Here is a 19,780-nt window from a genome sequence, read left to right as displayed (position 1 = left end):
GCAAACAAACTGAAACTTAATCAAGACAAGACAGAGGTGCTCCTGGTCAGGAAAAAGACAAATCAGGGAATAGGGACTTTGCCTATACTGGATCGGGTTACACTGCCCCTGAACTCTCAGGCTCACAGACTCAACTCTGAACTTGGATGACCCGGTTTCAACAGTGGCCAGAAGCGCACTAACCTGATAAACCATTTAAACTCATTTCCATCAGGGGTTGGAAATCAGAGCAAAATGGTGTATCTTTGCTTTGAGAGTGAAGAAAAAATGTTAGTTTAGTTTTTGCTAACTTTTTCAGTGTTAGCTAATATGTTTTCTGCTTGTTTCAGGTCATAACTGGGCTTCTCCGAAGGGCAGATGAGGTAGGATGTCGTCTTCTATTGCCTAACAAAGCCTAGGAATCCTGTAATCTTTACTGTCAGCTGTAGTTGTGCTTTAGCTAAATTTTTAAGGCCCACAATCTTCTTGCAGTTTTGCCTGTCTGTCTTTGAGCCAGTTCTAAATGAGGTGGAAAACTGGTGACTAATTTATACCACTTTGTACTGCTAGTGATCATTTCTGAAATTGAATGCTTCTGAGTACAAAACTGTTTCCCTTCTCACAGAAGAGTCACACTTAAGGGAGAAGACAAGACTAGAAGAACCTTTCTCACCAGGACACTAATTTTCTGTGTTTTGTGACTAGTGGAAGAGCATTCCTTCTTGTGATCCTCCATCTGCAGTGTGAAGTGCTTCATTCTAGGCATAGGTTTGCCACCCCATTGAAAACAATGTTTTGGAAATGGATTCTTAACTCATTTCTGAGACGTTCCATTTAAGCAAAAGTGGAGAGTCTAAATATAAAATATTTTGAGAAGCTCATGAATGTGTGTGTGTGTGTATATATTTGTAATCTCATGAATCAGTCAAAGATCTGAGGACATTGTTTGCAAGTAGAATTGTGCCTGCTATTTTGCTTCCTTATGGGGAGACAAAATTATATTTCAGCATCAGTGAAAAGAATTAAATTTCTGTCAGATTTTAAGCTCAAATCAAAGCTGTCGAATCCCTATAGTAGAAAAGAAATTAGACAAAAGGAATAACATGCTGTGACAGCTTTGGAGCTAAATGGTAGATCATTATGGGGCCCTGCTATCTCTTCCCCCACCTCTGCAACAAACCAATTCAAGGGTGAACAAGCAGAGTATCAGTGCTACAGCAATTTGTAAGCTAGTCTCTGTTCCATGTTTTAATGGCTGAAGTGGCTTGTTGTTGCTGTTGTTGTTATTGTTTGTGTCTTCAAGTCATTTCCATTTTATGGCAACCCTGCAGTTGCTTACAGGTGAACTAGCTATTACAGTAATGAATTCACACAGTCTTTGTGTCCTTCATATCTGGCCCTGTAGCTGGAAAGTCCCTTTGCATGCTTTGAGAGACCAAATGTGCCACCTCTGGGTCTTGCCTTTCAGTTCCCATGCAGCATTTAGTTTGCATGTGCGAGCTTTTGGGAAGAGAGTGTGTTTATTACCATCTGTTCAGTTATGTACCTCCATAACTGTCATCTTTCGGCCTGTGAGGGAGTGAATAGGCTGGCCCAGCTCCATCAGGGCTAGCCTGAAGAAAGAGGCTCCTCCCTCCATAACTGACATCTTCCGGCCTGTGAGGGAGAGAATAGGCTGGCCCAGCTCCATCAGGGCTAGCCTGAAGATAGAGCGACCTCCCTCCATAACTCATCTTTCGGCCTGTGAGGGAGAGAATAGGCTGGCCCAGCTCCACCAGGGCTAGCCTGAAGATAGAACGCCCTCCAACCATAACTGTCATCCTTCAGCCTTTGAGGGAGAGAATAGGCTGGCCCAGCTCCACCAGGGCTAGCCTAAAGAAGAAGAGCCCTCCCTCCAGTCCTTCTGCCTTGGTCCAGGCCTCAGAGGGAGAGAAGAATGCTGGACCTGATCCCCTCCCTCCCTCACCATTCCCTTCTCCTTTTGTGTCGTGTCTTTTAGATTGTAAGCCTGAAGGCAGGGAACCATCTATTATCCCCTCTGTTGTAAGCCGCCCAGATTCCCAGTGATTGGGCGGCATATAAATAAATCCTATTATTATTATTATTATTATTATTATTCAGAAACTTTGTTTATTTTTCATTTTTCACTGATAAGGTAATTTTTCATTATTAAGGGCTGCTAGCTGATGAGATAGGATTAAATGGTCCCATGATGATGATTCATTTGAATGTTCTACCTCTACTCTGATTTAACACATGTGACAAAATGTCATATGCTTGTGTACAGTGGGCCTTCTGTATCTGCGAGCAGATTGGAGCATCCACGGATGGCCCTGCCCAATTATTGTCAATGGTGGCATGTGCATGCAGCCCTGCCAACAAGGCCACGCACACGTCAGCACCCATTGATAATAATGGAACATGAAATCCCATTTCACTGCCCTGGCTTTGGAAGGAGAATGGAGGCAGGCACAGCTCCATCTTGCTTGCCCCAGAAGCAGAGTAAAGGCCCTCCCTCCATTCCAACTGCCACCACCCTGGCCTTGGAGGGAGAGAAAAACCGGCAGTATCTGCTGGACTTGATCCCCTTCCACACTGCCAATCCCTTCTTTTTTGTCATGTCTTTTTAGATTGTAAGCCTGAGGGGCAAGGAACTGTCTAATTAACAATTTGTAAGCCACTCTGAGAGTCTTTGTGGCAAAAGAGCTGGGTATAAATATATTCTAAATGAAATGAAATGATTATTGAGATCCATGGAGATCCAGAACCAAACCCCCGCCAATATGGAGGGCTGACTATAGTTTACATTAACTTAAAATGTCCTTCATGTGATTGTTCTACAGATGCAAATCCATACCCCAAAGGCTCGATGTGCAATATTAGCATAAACCTCAAGTATAATTAATCTCTCTACTTAGTCTGTATGCAAAGGGATCTTGTAGTAGCCTTGAGACTAACTGAAAGGAAGAAACTGGTAGCATGAACTTTCGTAGGCTTGAGTCTACTTCCTCAGATGCATGGAATGGAGTAAAAGGTCCAACCATCAGACTTATATAAGCAGGCTATGAGTGTGAATGGCAAAAGAAATGCAAAAAGTTTATGGCTATGGAGATAAAGTGACAGGTTAGTCTGTAGTCAGTAATGTAGATATACTGTAATTAGTATGTTTGTATGATAATAGCCTACCTGTTGTAAGACATGAGCTGACGAAAAAAGAAAATGACACGAGGAAAGGAGATTGAATAAAGGGAATAATAAAAGAAAAAGATATTTGTAAAAGTGATGCAGAAGAAATGGATTGGATTTGCTGACTCACAGTGCTTCATGCTGCAGTATTCTGCAGAAAACCAGGGAGTTGAGGTTATATAGTCATGAACATTGACTTGCTGACACACTTAAGGGAGCATAGTGTACATGTGTCTGTCTGTCTATGTATCTGTGTTTGTTCTAGTAATGTGGCTTTAACTGTGCCCTCGTCAGAAGAAAAACACAAATAGCGACTTCCAGCCAACAGTTGGTAGCAAACAAGCTATCAAGAGAACACAGAGCTGCAGCTAAACTGCTAAGTTCTGTCTTAGCCATGGGATCACTGTGTGCTGCTTTTTAAGCAAATCACTCCCGTTTCCTCAGTGTGCAGAATCATAATTAAAATGATTTTTCCTCTATTGGAAGAAAAGCTCCAACAACCAGAGGCAGTTTATCCACTGTAAAGTCGAAGGCTTTCATGGCCGACATCCGTAGTTTTTTGTGGCTTTTTCGGGCTATGTGGCCATGTTACAGAAAAGTTTCTTCCTGACTTTTTGCCAGCATCTGTGGCTGGCATCTTCAGAGAAAGTTTATCCACTCTGCAGCATATTAGAGAGCATGAGGATTTCTTGCACAGAGTGGACAGGATTCTCCTGGTTGAGGAACACATAGGGTTGTCTCTGGGGATGAGGTCTTGTTCTCTATATACACATGAGATAGACAGTTGGAGAAGTGTGACATGTAGAAATAGAAGGATCAGGGATCATTCTGTGAGTTTGGAGTTGCACAATCAATTTCAGTGATGATGAAGCAAGAACAGCAGCAGTGTCAGTCCTCAGAGAATGTACTTGAGACCTTGGAAGGTTCAGTATATAAAATGGCTTCTGCCAAATCTCGCAGAAGGCATATAGTAGTGATAGGGGACTCCCTGCTGAGGAGTACAGAATTAATAGTTTGTGGGCTTGACAAGATGTTTTGAGAGGTGTGCTGTCTTCCTGGGGCAAAAATCCAAAACGTAATAGGGAGGCTGACAAGACTCCTCCAGTCCACTTACTGTTATCCCTTTCTTTTGGTTGAAATGGGAACCAATGATACTGCAAGGATTAGCCTTTAGAATATCACAAGGGATTATGTATCTCTGCGTAGGAAGCCGAAGCGTCTGGATGCACAGGTAGTTATTTTGTCTGTCCTTCCAATGGAAGGGCACGGCCCAAAAAAGGAGAGAGAAATAGTGGAAGTGAACAACTGGCTCCACAGATGGTGCCTCCAGGAATGATTTGGCTTCCTAGACAGTGGTGTGAGGTTTCATGGAGGTGGAATTCTAGCAAGGGTTGGGTTTCACCTCACAGCAGTGGGCAAAAATGTTTTTGCTAAGAGTCTGAAATATCTAATCAGGAGGGCTTTAAATCGAGTTATGTTGGGGTAGGAGACAGTATTCTTCAGGAAAGGAATTGATCACATGCTGGAGGTGATAGCCCAAATGTTATATAGAGAACAAGACAAATAGCACAAGAACAAAGCAGTGGGAGGAAAAAAACCTTTAAAAGGCAGTATAAAGAGATGGTCTTAGACATCTCTTTATACTAATGCACAGTGCATCAAAAATAAACAGGACAAACTTGAACTCTTAGCACAGCAAAGGAAATCAGATATAACAGGCATCACTGAAACCTGGTGGGATGAGTCTCATGATTGGAATATAGTAATGGAAGAATATTAACTATTTCATAAAAGCAGACCAAACAGGAAGAGAGGTGGAGTAGCTTTATACCAGGAAATATTCTAGAGCAGATTATTAAACAGATACTCTGTAAGCACTTAGAAAGGAATGCCCTGATTACTAAAAGTCGCTTGGGTTTCTCAAAAACAAGTCATGCCAGATAATATTTTTAAAATGGAATCAAATATATATATTTTGATAGAATTATAAGCTTGGTAGACGAAAGGAACACTATGGATGTAATGTATCTTGATTTCAGTAATGTCTTTGAGAAGATCTCCCATGATATCTTTGCAAAAAAGCTAGTGTGACTGTCAGGTGGATTTGTAAGTGATTGACCAACTGAATTCAAAGAGAAGAAACAGTTAAGAGGTGATAGCCCTGTATAAATATTTGAAAGGGTGTTGTATTGAGAACGGAGCAAGCTTTTTTCGGCTGCTCCAGAGACAGAGCAATAGATTCAAGAGCAATAGATTCAAGCTACAGGAAAAGAGATTTCACCTCAACATTAGGAAAAACTTACTGACAGTAAGAGGTGTTAGACAGTGGATTGTGATGCCTCAGAGAGTGGAGGGGTCAAAGAAGAAGTTCTTTGGAGGTTTTTAAGCAGAGGCTGGATGGGTTTCTGATGGGAATGCTTTGATTGTGTTATTCCTGCATGGCAGAGGGTTGAACTGGATGGCTCTTGTAATCTCTTCCAACTCTATGATTCTAAAAATTTGTATTCTTTTGAACAATAAGAGTGTTCACCCCATATTGCCTTGATGCTTTTGAATAGTCTTCTCATTGGCAACAGGTGTGTCTTCATTATTAATTTCTGTCCAAGTGAGAAATTTTTTACTTAGAGATAAGATGAGGCTTGAATGCCACCATGCTTTAGATGCCACCTCCATTCATTTAGTAGATGGCAGGTTGCTGACAGGATCTATATATTGCTTGGAGAAGAGGTGCCAGCCTCTGTGTGTGTAACAATGTGCCTAATGACTACAGAAGGCTGCTTTGTAGCCAGTTGGCACTTAGAAGAGTTGTCCGAAGAGCCTGATTTTCTGCATCATTATTTATTATGCTTCTCTTTCAGGAAGCGCTGCCTGCTTCATGCCAAAGTGTGCATGTCACAGCTGTGCTCCATCAAAAAGAAAAAAGGGGGGAAGAGAGAAAAAACAAGCCTGAATTCAGCTGTTGCTGATGTAATTTTCTTTTGCATTTGTTCCTAGGCAGCTTTCAGTAGGATTCCTATTGGATACATTCCCCTTGGAAAGACTAGCACCTTAAGTCACACTCTTTATCCTGGATGTGTAAACCAAGTCCAGTAAGTTTGCATTTTCACATCTGAACATATTAAAAGGAATAGGTTGACGGGTATGAGAAAACTAATATAGGATTGGTGGGAAGGCTAGCTGTTAATGTGATTTTTTAAAAAGGAAAAAAAATCCCCAAACCTATGTTAGGTGCTTTGCTCTGAGATGCAATATATGCTATTGTTTTTAAAGATCTAGAATTATATTGAATATTCTGGCCTTCACAATCCTTTCTTCACAGTCCTTTCATCCTCATAGCAAATAGCTCTGTAAGATAAGTTGGGCTATGAGAGACCTACTGCTTTGGGTCACCTTATAAGCTTTGTGGAAGTGGGGGTTTGAGCCTGAGTCCTGTAATCAGAGACTTACACCGCAATTCAGAGTTGCGGAACCTGAAGGGCTGGGCCAAATATTATGGTCCTGGTAGTTTCTCAGTTTCTAAGGTATCTCTGAAAGCCACTCCTTATTCTCCCTAACACTCACTTCCCAGCTTTAGTACCGCTTTTTCCCACATGGGCAATGCCTCTCTTGAGGCTTAGGTACTGGCAGTAAGAACTTTAAGTAAAGATTTATTGGTATTTTTTGGTCCCACCTTTTTACTTTTGGCTCCAACTATTAGTTGAATGTAGCCCCTGGGTACTTCTGACAAAAAAAATTAGCTCTTGGGCTGAAAGATTCCTCATCCTTGCTTCTGCTCTTACTACACTAGTTCTCATTAAATGCTGGCCTGGCCTTTATATACATTCAAAACAGCATTGTGGCTTGCTTGTGTTTAAAACAATGAAGCCCAGGATAACTTTTTCCAACAGATCACTTCCTATTAGAAATAAGTCCTTTTGTGGCCCTAAACTGGCCCAGAGAAGGCCAAAACCATGGTGTCATGGCCAGCCAAGATCAGCTCTCGGAGGATGAGGAGGAGGATGAGCCTCCTCCAGAGCAAGGGCTGATTGAGGCAACGCCAGGTGCTGATCCTGCTCTTGCCAGTCCCGCTTTGTCTTCCAGCCCCAGAGGAGGAGGTTCAACCAGGTCTTAGTGCTGAAGAGAGGTCTCCTATGGTACCACAGCCTAGTGGTGACTCTGGAGACGAAGCTTGCCTGCAGGTGCCTTCTTACCAAGAGAGAAGGGCCGAGAGTGCTTGCAGGCGCAGATCAAAGAGGTTGCCGAGAGGCAATTAGCCAACCAGCCTCAGGTGGCACGAGGGAGAGTTTCCCTTACTTAAGTGGGAGAGAGACTGTTGCTGGTGGACTAGAGTTTATTGCATGATCCCTTGGCGTGATTGCTGCTGGCACTAGCTCCTCGCATCTTGATTCCTTGTTATTGACCTCGGACCGGACCTTCGTTATCTCTGGCTGTTTTGACCTCGGACTGTTTGACCACGCTGTTTCCCGGTATCCTGACTTCAGCTTGACTCTCGGAACGTTCGGACTTTGGATCCTGACCTCGGCTTGTATTCTCGGACTGCTCTCAGTTTGCTTCCTTCCAAAGTCTGCTTTACTTTCAATGGGCTGAGGTACTATTATCAGCACTTGTCAGTGTTTGCTGGCAGCATTCCCAGACAGAATAAACTCTAGCCACCAGCAACAGTCTCCTCCCACTTAAGTAAGGAAACTCTCCCTCGTGCCACCTGAGGCTGGTTGGCTAATTGCCTCTCGGCATCCTCTTTGATCTGCGCCTGCAAGCACTCTCGTCCCTTCTCTCTTGGTAAGAAGGCACCTGCAGGCAAGCTTCGTCTCCAGATCACCACTAGGCTGTGGTACCATAGGGACCTCTCTCAGCACCAGGACCTGGTTGAACCTCCTCCCGGGGCTGGAAGAGCACAGCTGGGACCTGGAGAGCAGGATCAGCACCTGGCGTTGCCTCAATCAGCCCTTGTTCTGGAGGAGGCTCATCCTCCTCCCCATCCTCTGAGAGCTGATCTTGGCTGGCCATGACACATGGAGACATTGCCCTTATGCTGCACAGGGTGTTGTTTATTATTATAAATAATATAAATTATTATTATTGTTGTTGTTGTTGTTGTTGTTATTATTATTATTATTATCCTCAGGCTAAGGGAGTTCAGGGCATGCAACCCTCCCAGCTTGGGCCCACTGACCTCCAACAGCTGTCCACTGCTGGTATAATGCTTAGTCACTTCCCCCCCCCATCTAACTTATTGGATAGAGTTGTTAAGAGGATGAAAATGGGGTGAAGGGCATCTTGAGCTTATTGGATGGAATGTAATACTAATACCAGCCTTCCCCATTGTAGCACCCTCCAGATGCATTGGGCTACAATTTCATCACTCCCTTGGCCTGAGGAGAATAAGAAGAGTTGTATTACAGTACATTGGAAGGCTGCCATGTTGGGGAAAACTGCTTTATGCTCGTTTAGTCTAATGCTGTTAACTCTGACTGACTGTTGTGCTGTTCACGGTTGGTTTTTACTTGAGATACTTGAGACTGAACCTGGGGACTCTGCATGCAAACAATGTGCTCTTCTGCTGACTTATATGGTGCTTTCACTTTTTCCTCAGATGTATCACTGATGCTACCTTGTCTATACTGAGAGGAGAGACTATTCCACTTGATGTGTTACAGATCAAGGTACCAGCATGTCAATAGCTACTCCTTCTGTCTGGAAAGGGCATTTGTGTTGCTACATGTCTGTTTTATTATTGTTTAATGGCATTCAGTTCAGATCAGTTCAGTTCACATGAGAGGCAGATTAACATACAACCCTCAGGCTGCATGGAAGACTGTTTTTATGGGACCCTTCTCTCCAGGACCACCCTTTTCTTCTGGCAAGAAAGAGTGAGTTGCCTCTTCTGAAAGCCTCCAGTAAAGACAGTTCATTTTTTAAACTGGACACAGGGCTCTTTTTGCACTGTTAACATTTTTAAAAGACCCATTTTTCAACATCAGTAAATAACTTTTTACTAGTTCTAATTTTATTTCTCCCATTTTTTGGCAGTCTCTATGGGTCCTTGAGAGTCTGAGAGGCAGAAAATTAGCCCCCAAATTACTAAAGTTGCCCATTCATACTATAGAGATTTTTAATACTATAAAATAATTCTTGAGGGAGGAGGATGCCTATTGCAGGGTAGAGGAATGGAGAAAAAATAGAGTTTTAAACTGCAGCTATTACGAGTGAAATAGTATCATATGCCATCAGTGAATGCAGGTGCAAAATAAAATAGAGGTTACATTCACACAAAAGATCATTTGTCAGTACTCTATCTTTACTATGTGCCTTTTCTCCTGTTCACACATTGCTCTGTTCAGGAGCACATGTTTTACAGCTGTACATAGCCCTGCTTCTCCCCCTTTCTCAGACTGCTGCCTCAAACACATCTCATTTTAAGGAGTGGTGTGTGGGTATTTGAAGAGTTCTTGGCTCAGCTGCTTTTACAGTGAAAGTAGCCATCCTGAGAAGAAGAGCCTCTCCTCCTTCAAAATTCCCTTTTATTCCAGCAGCAATGTAGCAGTCAAGGATGCAGAATGTCATTCATTGCTTTAGTCTTCTGGTATTCAAATAATAATGTAACATCTGGTTAAAAAGATACAGCAAATCTAAGGAAGGTAAGTGTAGTACATTGGAGAAACCTACCTTATAGTGGGTCAAACTGCTGGTGCATATAGTCTGGTATTGTTGACACTGACTAGCAGTCGCTGTCCAGGGTTTCAGACAAGAGTCTTTCCATACCCTGCCTTGTCCTAGGAATATGCAGCTATCTTGTGGAAACAACTCTACTGGCTGCCAATCCATTTCTTGGGGGGTGGGGAATCACAGTGCTGATGATGTCTTATAAAGCTGAATACAGATTGGATTCAAACTATCTAAACAATTCTATCTTCTTACATGAGGCTGGCTAATTTCTAGGTGGATTGGAAGATGTCTTCCTTTCTTTCCCAGTATCCTTCAGCTGTACTTGGTGCTACGTGAGGGAGCCTTCTAAGTGGCTGCTCCCAGACTATGGAATTCCCTCCTACAGGAGGGTCTGTTGTTCTGCTCTCTTCTCACTTTTTACTGGCAGAGAGAGATCTTTTTATTTAAAAAGGCTTTCAAGTTTTTGGTTGTGAAGAAAGGGTTTAATAGAGTCTTCTGGATTTATATTATATTATATTATATTTAGATGATGATGATGAGTAGTAGTAGTAGTAGTAGTACAATTAAAACATACAAAAATAATACATTAAACTAGAAGTAAATTACTACAGTTATTAAAACAAATGACATATTAAAATATCAAATACTGTACTTTAAAAAGATAAAAATGTTTAAAATACATTAAAACAGTATAGTACCCCAGGCCATTTTTAAAAAGCTTTCTGTTTTGAAAGCCTGTCTGAAGAGGAAGGTCTTCACCTGTCAATGGAAGGCCATCAAGGAAGGGGCCATTCTGCATTCCCTGGGCAGGGAGTTCCATAGTCTAGAGGCAGCCATGGAAAAGGCCCTCTCTTGTGTCTCCACCAACAGTGCTTGAGATGGTGTTCTCCTTGTTTGGAGGTTTTTAAACAGAGGCTGGATGGCCATCAGTTGGGAATGCTTTCATTGTGAGTTTCTGCATGGCAGGGGGTTGGGCTGGATGATCCTTGAGGGCTATTCCAGCTCTATGATTCTGGTAATGTCAGGGATTGATCCCGGGACCTTGTGTTTACAGAATTCATGCTGTACCACTGAGCCGCAGCCCACAGTGGTGATGGTGATGGGACTTGCAGTCCATCGACTTGTGAAGGGCCACGCATTCTTAATCCCTGCATGGGTCCTTCTCCACAGTATTAATTTGTCATTTCTACCTAATGGAGTTGGCAGCACATTGTTATTCAGCCTGCTGCTGAATATTTTTGATATCTTTCTGCCAGCAGGAAAATGCCTTTTTATATAGGGACCTTTGGTTTTTTACCTTATTGCAGCAGCTGGAGTTTTTAATAGTGTGTTGTGTCTATATTTTATTATGTTCTAAATATTTTTAAACTGTTTTTGTGTTTTACAACCTTTGTGTTAAATGTTTTTTAAATTTTACTTTGTTTTAAAAGGTTGTAAGTTGCCTGTAAAAGGAGAAAATAAATAAATGTATATTTGATCCATTGCTATTGAGATCACCACAGATTAATTTAATGTAAAGGTTTGGCTGTTTTTGTATAATATTTAATTCATTTTGTTGTGTTTTGTTTTACAGGGGAACAAAGACCAGCCTGTGTTTGCAGTAACTGGTTTACGATGGGGATCTTTCAGAGATGCCGGAGCAAAAGTCAGCAAGTAAAGGAACAGCTGTATTTGCTTTGCATTCTCTGTGCTTTTGTTTTTTATTTCTGACTGTGTTCTTCCCTCCAGTATGCTTTTGAGATGATCTAGAGCATTGTTTTTCCCGATATCTGATATGGGGCACAGCATTTTTTTTGGTCTATTAGGTCAAATTACTTTTTCCTTCCTGGCAACCCGTCAGGCATCAGCAGTCAACGGCTCAAGCAACAGTTTAGGGACCACCTGTTTAAGTAGCAGTGGCCTAGGGCATAGAGGCTGAAATCTTGGCTCATGTAAATGTAAGATTTCTTGGCTGAAATCTTGGCTCATGTAAATATGTTCTCAGAGATCGAACAAGGTTGGTATACTATTCAGAATCCTTTTAGTCTGGTGTAAACCATTGTGCAAGCAGCTGTGCTTTCCGTAAGGCTCCTTACATGGAGTCCTTAAGAGGGAATACATAGAATAGGGAACACATAGCCATGCTGCCTGTTGTATGATTGGCTGCACAACAGTGCAGTGCAGTAATTCCAGTGTACCATCCTGATCCAAGTTTATACTACACAATGAGTGGGATGTTGGCTGCAGTATGTGAACTCCACATCATTGTCAGGCATATTTGGTTTGAAAACAGGGACTCTTAACATGATAGAGAGCTCCTCTGTAATTGTAACAGTGGCCATTTTTGTGTACCTGCTATAATTACAAAGGATCTCTCTGTCATGTTATGTTTGTCTATTTCCAAACCAGTTATGACTGACACTGATGTAGAATTCATCTATGCAATGGAAAGGAGTCCTGTTAAATTAATGTTATAGGTTATGGATGCTACAAGAAATAGCTTGTACATAATCCTCTACATACCTTATAGGCAATTCCCAATAACCTTTTCTGATTATTAAATTGTGTAGTCCATTTTACATTTATCTCTGATGCTGTTGGGTAGTCCTGAAGTTGGCGCATCCTGAAGAATGAAACCTCCTAGTGAGTTATTCCCAGATGCTCCCAATCCATGAGGATTGTTTTGGAGAAGATTGGGTTTCTTACCGTCATCAAAACCATTTTTGGCATTGTTCTGTAGTTGACAAGTTATCACCGAAAGCTGTAGTTGGGAAGTTTGAAGGAGGGGGATGATAAGGAGAAGGGACCAGAGATGGCTAGCAAGAAATAGAAGTTCTACCTTTTAGAGAAAGTTTAACTAAATTAAACTCCTGACTATCACACAGCTAGATTGCAACTTGAAGTAGACAACAGAATTTGCTTCTGCAATAATAAGCATTCAGCTTGGGGCACACGCTTCTGTTCCTCGGAAGTAGCAAAAAATAAAGATAGAAGGCCTGACTCTGTAAAGGTGATATAAAATGGACAGTTGGCAAGGAAGTAGTGCATTTGGGAATAGATTAAAAGCTGTGATGCTAGACTGCTGTTAACTCCTAGTGAATTCGACAGCCAAGAATTTAATGAGAAACACAGCAGTAATATGTATTTTTGGTAGCACAGATGTAGAGCTAGTCGTATTGTGTTGTGTGTTCCTGGGAATCAGGTGTCCCTCAAGGTGCAATACTGTCTCCAATGCTATTCAACATTTACATGAAGCCGCTGGGTGAGATCATCCGGAGACATGGGGCGGGGTGTTATCAGTACGCTGATGACACCCAAATTTGCTTCTCCATGTCTCGGACTGCTTCGGTGATCAAGGATGGCATCTCCCCTCTGAATGACTGTCTGAGCTCAGTAATGGATTGGATGAGGGAAAATAGACTTAAACTGAATCCAAATAAAACAGAGGTACTCGCTATAGGCAATCCTAATCCAGGAATGGTGATCTGTTCTCCAGTTCTGGATGGGGTCACACTTCCCCTAAAGGACTGTGTTCGTAGCTTGGGGGTACTCTTGGATTTGTCGCTTCAGCTGTTATCTCAGGTGGATGCGACAGCCAGGAGTGCCTGTTATCAGCTTCAGGTGATACGCCAGCTATGACCCTTCCTGGAACAGGAAAACCTAGAAATGGTTGTACATTCACTGGTAACCTCTCGTCTCGATTTCTGTAATGTGCTCTACATGGGGCAACCCTCATGCCACATTCGGAAGCTGCAACTGGTCCAAAATATGGCAGCCAGATTGGTTACAGGGAGTTCAAAATTTGATCCTATTACACCGATTTTAAAATCCCTACACTGGCTGCCTATTGGCTTCCGGGCACAGTATAAGGTGTTGGTCATTACCTATAAAGCCCTGCATGGCTTGGGTCCAGCTTACCTGAGGGAACACCTTCTCCCATCCAATCCTTCCCGCACTCTCAGGTCCTCTGGGAAGAATTTCTTGCAGTCTAAGAAAACCAGACTGGTAACAACTTCCCAGAGGACATTTTCTGTTGCTGCTCCAAAAATCTGGAATGACTTGCCGAAGGAGATCCACCTTATAACATCTTTGGAGGCCTTTAAGAAGGCGATAAAAATGGATCTCTTCCTGCAGGCATTCCCAAGTTGACCTCCTCGGAATGTTCACTCTCCAGTTGGGAACTGTCATTTTTAATGGTATTTTAAGGTGGGAGGGAGATAGGGATTTGGATTTTATATGTTTTGCTATGTTTTTTACTTGTGGCTTCTTGTGTTTATTTTTATTGTTCTTATGTTTGTTGTTACCCGCCTCGATCCAATACAGGGAGAGGCGGGATACAAATAATTATTATTATTATTATTATTATTATTATTATTATTATTATCATCTAATGTCCACAGGTTAGGGTGTAAGAAATATCTTTGTTAGAAATTGCATTGAGTTACCTTTCCATGTTCCAAGTGTATTTTGTGTTTCTGTTGCTTTCTTTTTCAGGTACTGGTATCTTGGACCTCTGAAAATCCAAGCAGCCCATTTCTTTAACACGTTGAAGGTAAAGAGATCTCCTGAGGGGTTACTGCCAATTTTCAGATATCTAAGTTCGTGATATCCACAGACTGATACAAACTCAGACAACGACAGCACTATATGTTTGTACTGAATGCAACAAGTGTTGCTGTTTGGATTCTGTGTAGCATATTTAAGTCAGTTTAGCAGGGTTGCAGAACCTCAGACCCTGGCACTGAATCTGAAACTCCTGGCATTCTCTGGAAGGCTACTGCCTTTCTCCCATTACATTATTTCATGGTTTTCTAGCATTTGTACAGTTTTTACTCTACTGTAAAAAAAAAAAGGCCTGTTCTAAATTATAGCTGGCTAAAACAGGATGATAGCATGCTAAAAAAGGCTACATTCATTCCTGGAAGTGTCAGATGTATCCATAACATATTTCTTGATTATATCCTGTTTTGAGTACTGTAACTCACTCCGCTTGGGGCTGCTTTTGGAAACTTTGAAAACTGCACTGGGTCCAAAAACTGCACTGGTTGTAGGGAACATATAACTCATGTTGAAAGTTTCATTGGCTACTGGTTCATTTCAAGGCACAAGCTCATGGTACCAGCTTCTTTGTTTAAGTGAGTGTCAAAGGTGCGGCAAGATCCTTTGGCATACTGATTTTCCAAACTAATATAGCTTTGTCTTTGAATTGTTTTTCGAACGGTTTACATTAATAGTTTAATTTTTTAAAATTTCTTTTCTTACCAGCTTTTGTATTATTCATTGTTTTCAAAAGCCACACACGACTGCAGAGTGGTTTCTGAAAACCTCTCTTATATTGAATTTCGCCCTCTGGCTGAAAGATTATTCTTGATGTTGCAGAATAGACTTCAGAGTAGTTTCTTTTTAAACATATTCACAGCTGGTCTTCTCTGCAGGGTGGATGTGAGACTGGGATGTATATATTTACTTCTGGCAGAAACCCAGCACTTCTATTAAGCAGAATCCTGGAATGCAGCTGAAATAACATTGCAGTGGTAGAAACTGCTAGCTGGAAGAATACTAACAATGTTGTGGATGGTTAAGGAGCGGCTGTGATGCAGCTGAGACCCATTAGAGGCTACTCTGCTGCCTTCCTCTAGTACAGGCCTCTCTCATGGTTTTTGTTATGCTAATGATTCACCCTGAGATTTATTCTGTTGACGTAAGTGGTGCCTATAAATAGAGCCTACAGGACTGTTGATAATCTGTTTCTTGCAGTCAGCCTACCTTCTGTAACAAAATGAGCAGAAAGGTTAATTGCTCTAGTTTGAAAGTTCCCAAGTACTGAAGGATTTGACATACATTAAAGGAGCTGCATTTTTTCCTCTGTTCATGCTGTTCTCCTGATTCCATAGCAGATACTAAGCATATAGCACTCTGCTTCACGTAACAGACATATTACAAAGTTTAAATTCCTGGCGAGGCAGGCACTAGTATGGTCCATGGGTAACCTGGATGAAAGAGCACATGGTCCCTGAACACTTTGTAATTGCCAAGTGTCAACTCGGATTTAGACTGGCTAATTTAGAACCACTTGTCTGCATAGGAAAAAGCATTTTCTTTCCACTCCATTTCCCTAACAAGTGTGGAGTACTAATACGTTGTGAAACAGGGTAGTAACTTGCTTATTATGTATTACAGTGTTCGTTTATTATTCAGAACCATATACTGCATGACACTACTGGTAAACAACCTGTCTTTCTCAATAGTGTTCTGTGGCATTCAGTTCCATGGGTAGTTATAGTTGGCTGGCTATTAAATTATTAGTTTTTATTCCTTGACCTTCCTCCAAAGATCTCTCTTCCTGCTTGTGGCTTTGGCGAGTCAGCTGATCTTCTCTGTAACTTTTGCTGAGTATGATCTGCATTTGTTGGTGGGGTTGGTTTCTGCTGTGTTTAGAAACAGTCATATATACTTGAATATAAATCAACTTCATGTATAAGTCAAGTTTTGAGACCAAAATTATGGATTTTCCAGTGATGGAGAGGAGACATTCTATATGATCGGTTATGTTCCTTTGATTTGCTGTGAGAGGCAGGAAGTAGCAATAGAAAGTACATTTCTATACCGCTTATCAGTTCACTTAAGCACTCCCTAAGCGGTTTACAGAGTGTAAGCTAATTGCCCCCAACAATCTGGGTACTCATTTTAGCAACCTCGGAAGGATGCAAGCCTGAGTCGAGCTTGAGCCCTTTTGCTGGTATTGAACTCGCAATCTTATGGTTGTGAGTGAATGCCTGCAGAACAGGTATTTAACCACTGCACCACCAGGGCTCAAGGACCTTTTAACTGGGCTGCCACTAGAGGAAGTAACTCCTCTGCAACCCCAGTCTAGTTCCTGCCTCGCTCCAAGTAGGTTTCACTTACCTCTCTTGATATGAATTTCAATCTACAGTATTTTCCCCTCATCCTATTCCTGCTCTTTGGGCACAGAGGGAGCAGACTATGTCCTCCCAGGACTCTTGACAGGCCAGAGATGTTGTCAAAATCCCTCAGGATCACAACCACACAGGTTTCCAGCCAGGCCGATCCCCAGGCCTCTGGGGAGCTGTGTGCCATGGCTGCACACATAGAGGAGGGAGATCCCTCATCTCCAGCCATCACCGATCACACCCACAGCCGATGCTTCTGAGATTGGGAGCAAACGGCAGAGGAGTGCTGTCCCTACACAGGGGTGAGTAATTTGGGACTGTTTGAGCAGATTTTTAACCCCAATTTTGAGGCCTTCCTTTCCTCCTTCATGCCCCTGCAATTCAATATGGCAGGGAAGGGGGTAGTTGGGCAGAGACCCTCCCAGCAAGTGTTCCCTCAGCCTTCCTGAACCTACAGGTGACAGACCAAGGGGCCCACGGAGATAGAGCTTCAAACAAGGCCGAGGAACACAGGCACAGAGAGTCTTCCTCTCCCCCTGCCTTCGTTCTTTCATGCATCAGCCTGGTTATCCCCGAGTGTGAGCTGGCCAAGTTCGTGCTCAAACCTCCTGCACACAAACTCTGTTGGGGAAAGGGGGGGAAACTGGCAGCAGCCATTTTTCCCGAGGCAAAGCCTCAGACTAAAAGAAAGGCGACACCTACTGGCCACCAGGTTAGGCCAAAGAGGAGAAAGATATCAATTTCCTCCCACTCCTCCAATGAGGATGAAGATGTTTTTTAACAATCTCAAGCAGACTCTGGAAGAGAAGATCTCTCAGGAGGAGGATGAAGCCCGTTTGATTACAACCATAGACTGTCCCATGTACCTGGTTCCACCCAAGGGAACTTTAGTGGCTACTGTTACCCTTTCAAAGACAGCTCTCTCTCATCATTGCCTGGTTCCACTTCCACAAACAGTAAAGAGGTTCTTTCAGTGGTGGACCTCCTCAGCCCTGCGGAGCGGTTGACCAATATAGTCAACACAAGTGATCCAACTGACGATGGATGCCAACTTAAGGGGATGGGAAGCCACCTGCAGGCTCCACTATGCCCAGGGAAGGTGGAACCATGGAGAGGCCATATACAGCATCAGTTAGTTAGAGCTGAGGGCCATCTGCCTAGCCCTCCTTGCTGATGCAAATGTGAGCGTGCAGAGTAAACTTGGAAGCCTGTGTGAAGACAAACAACTGTTAAGCTGCTGGAGCATGCCAGGAAAACAGCTGCTTGAAGAAAGGCAAACCAAAGCTTGGCTTATCTCAGAAGAGGCACTTTGTTTATTTGTTGCAAAGACACGCGAGAACAATTTCCAACACCATCCACCAACTACAAACCCCACAAACTGTACAAACGGACATCTGGGCTTATATACACATTTGCCATGCGGCCACCTTGTCCAGCCTCTTCCTGTACAAGTTCCTGTGAATCTTGGAATATCTTCCCCCTTGCAAAGATGATACAGTGCTCCCTCGGGTTACGAAATTAATTCGTTCCGCGGCTAATTTCGTAACCCGAAAAACCTTCGTAACCCAAATTGCCATAGGCGCTAATGGGAAAAAAAGCCGCGGCTCTGCCGCGGCTCCATTTAAACAGCGCCAGGGTTTTTTCGTAACCCGAAAAAACCTTCGTAACCCGAAACAATAAATCCCTATGGGATTTATTCGTATCCCGAAAAATTCGTAACCTGGGTAATTCGTATCCCGAGGTACCACTGTACAGTATATTTACACATTGCTACATGCTTCTGGCACACACTGCGACCTTGGACATCAGCTGCTGGTTTGAGTCCCAGCTGCAGCCAATTCCAGGCTTCTGCAAAGCGAATAACCAATTCCATTATAGAATCATAGAATCATAGAATCGTAGAGTTGGAAGAGACCACTAGGGCCATCCAGTCCAACCCCCTGCCATGCAGGAAATCCAAATCAAAGCATCCCTGACAGATGGCCATCCAGCCTCTGTTTAAAGACCTTCAAGGAAGGAGACTCTATCACCCTCCGAGGGAGTGCATTCCACTGTCGAACAGCCCTTACTGTCAGGAAGTTCCTCCTAATGTTCAGGTGGAATCTCTTTTCCTGTAGCTTGCATCCATTGTTCCGGGTCCTGTTCTCTGGAGCAGCAGAAAACAAGTTTGCTCCCTTTTCAATATGACATCCTTTCAAATATTTAAACAGGGCTATCATATCACCTCTCAACCTTCTCCTCTCCAGGCTAAACATTCCCAGCTCCCTAAGTTGTTCATAGAATCATAGAATCAATGATAGAGTTGGAAGAGACCACAGGGGCCATCCAGTCCAACCCCCTGCCATGCAGGAAATCACAATCAAAGCATCCCCGACAGATGGCCATCCAGCCTCTGCTTGAAGACCTCCAAGGAAGGAGACTCCACTACACTCCGAGGGAGTTTGTTCCACTGTCGAACAGCCCTTACTGTCAGGAAGTTCCTCCTAATATTGAGGTGGAATCTCTTTTCCTGCAGTTTGCATCCATTGCTTCGGGTCCTAGTCTCTGGAGCAGCAGAAAACAAGCTTGCTCCCTCCTCAATATGACATCCCTTCAAATATTTGAACAGGGCTATCATATCACCTCTAAACCTTCTTTTCTCCAGGCTAAACATCCCCAGCTCCCTAAGTCGTTCCTCATAGGGCATGGTTTCCAGACCTTTCACCATTTTTGTCGCCCTCCTTTGGACACGCTCCAGTTTCTCAATGTCCTTTCTGAATTGTGGCGCCCAGAACTGGACACAATATTCTAGGTGGGGCCTGACCAAAGCAGAATACAGTGGCACTATTACTTCTCTTGATCTAGACACTATACTTCTATTGATGCAGCCTAAAATAGCATTAGCCTTTTTAGCTGCCGCATCACACTGTTGACTCATGTTCAACTTGTGGTCTACTTGAACTCCTAGATCCCTTTCACACGTAGTTTCATTCAGCCAGGTGTCACCCATCCTATATCTGTGCACTTTATTTTTCCGCCCTAAGTGCAATACCTTACATTTCTCCGTGTTGAATTTCATT

The 19,780-nt window shown here is 42.9% G+C and overlaps 1 protein-coding gene across 2 annotated transcripts in view; it reads left to right on the top strand.

Moving 5' to 3' along the window:
- The window catches only part of AGK (acylglycerol kinase), a 75,681-nt gene that overhangs the window by 39,652 nt on the left and 16,249 nt on the right, over positions 1-19,780 (top strand). For both annotated transcript variants that reach the window (XM_042468093.1, XM_042468092.1), the window contains 5 exons: positions 330-362; positions 6,160-6,254; positions 8,759-8,828; positions 11,405-11,484; positions 14,305-14,362. In XM_042468093.1, coding sequence (XP_042324027.1) covers positions 330-362; positions 6,160-6,254; positions 8,759-8,828; positions 11,405-11,484; positions 14,305-14,362 — 336 coding nt within the window. The remainder of the gene's footprint in view (positions 1-329; positions 363-6,159; positions 6,255-8,758; positions 8,829-11,404; positions 11,485-14,304; positions 14,363-19,780) is intronic.

The sequence above is a fragment of the Sceloporus undulatus genome, chromosome 5 (assembly GCF_019175285.1).
Source record: "Sceloporus undulatus isolate JIND9_A2432 ecotype Alabama chromosome 5, SceUnd_v1.1, whole genome shotgun sequence".
Classification (NCBI taxonomy): Eukaryota; Metazoa; Chordata; class Lepidosauria; order Squamata; family Phrynosomatidae; genus Sceloporus; species Sceloporus undulatus.
Note: the sequence above shows the minus strand (reverse complement) of the source record. Positions and strands in the feature narration are given on the sequence as shown.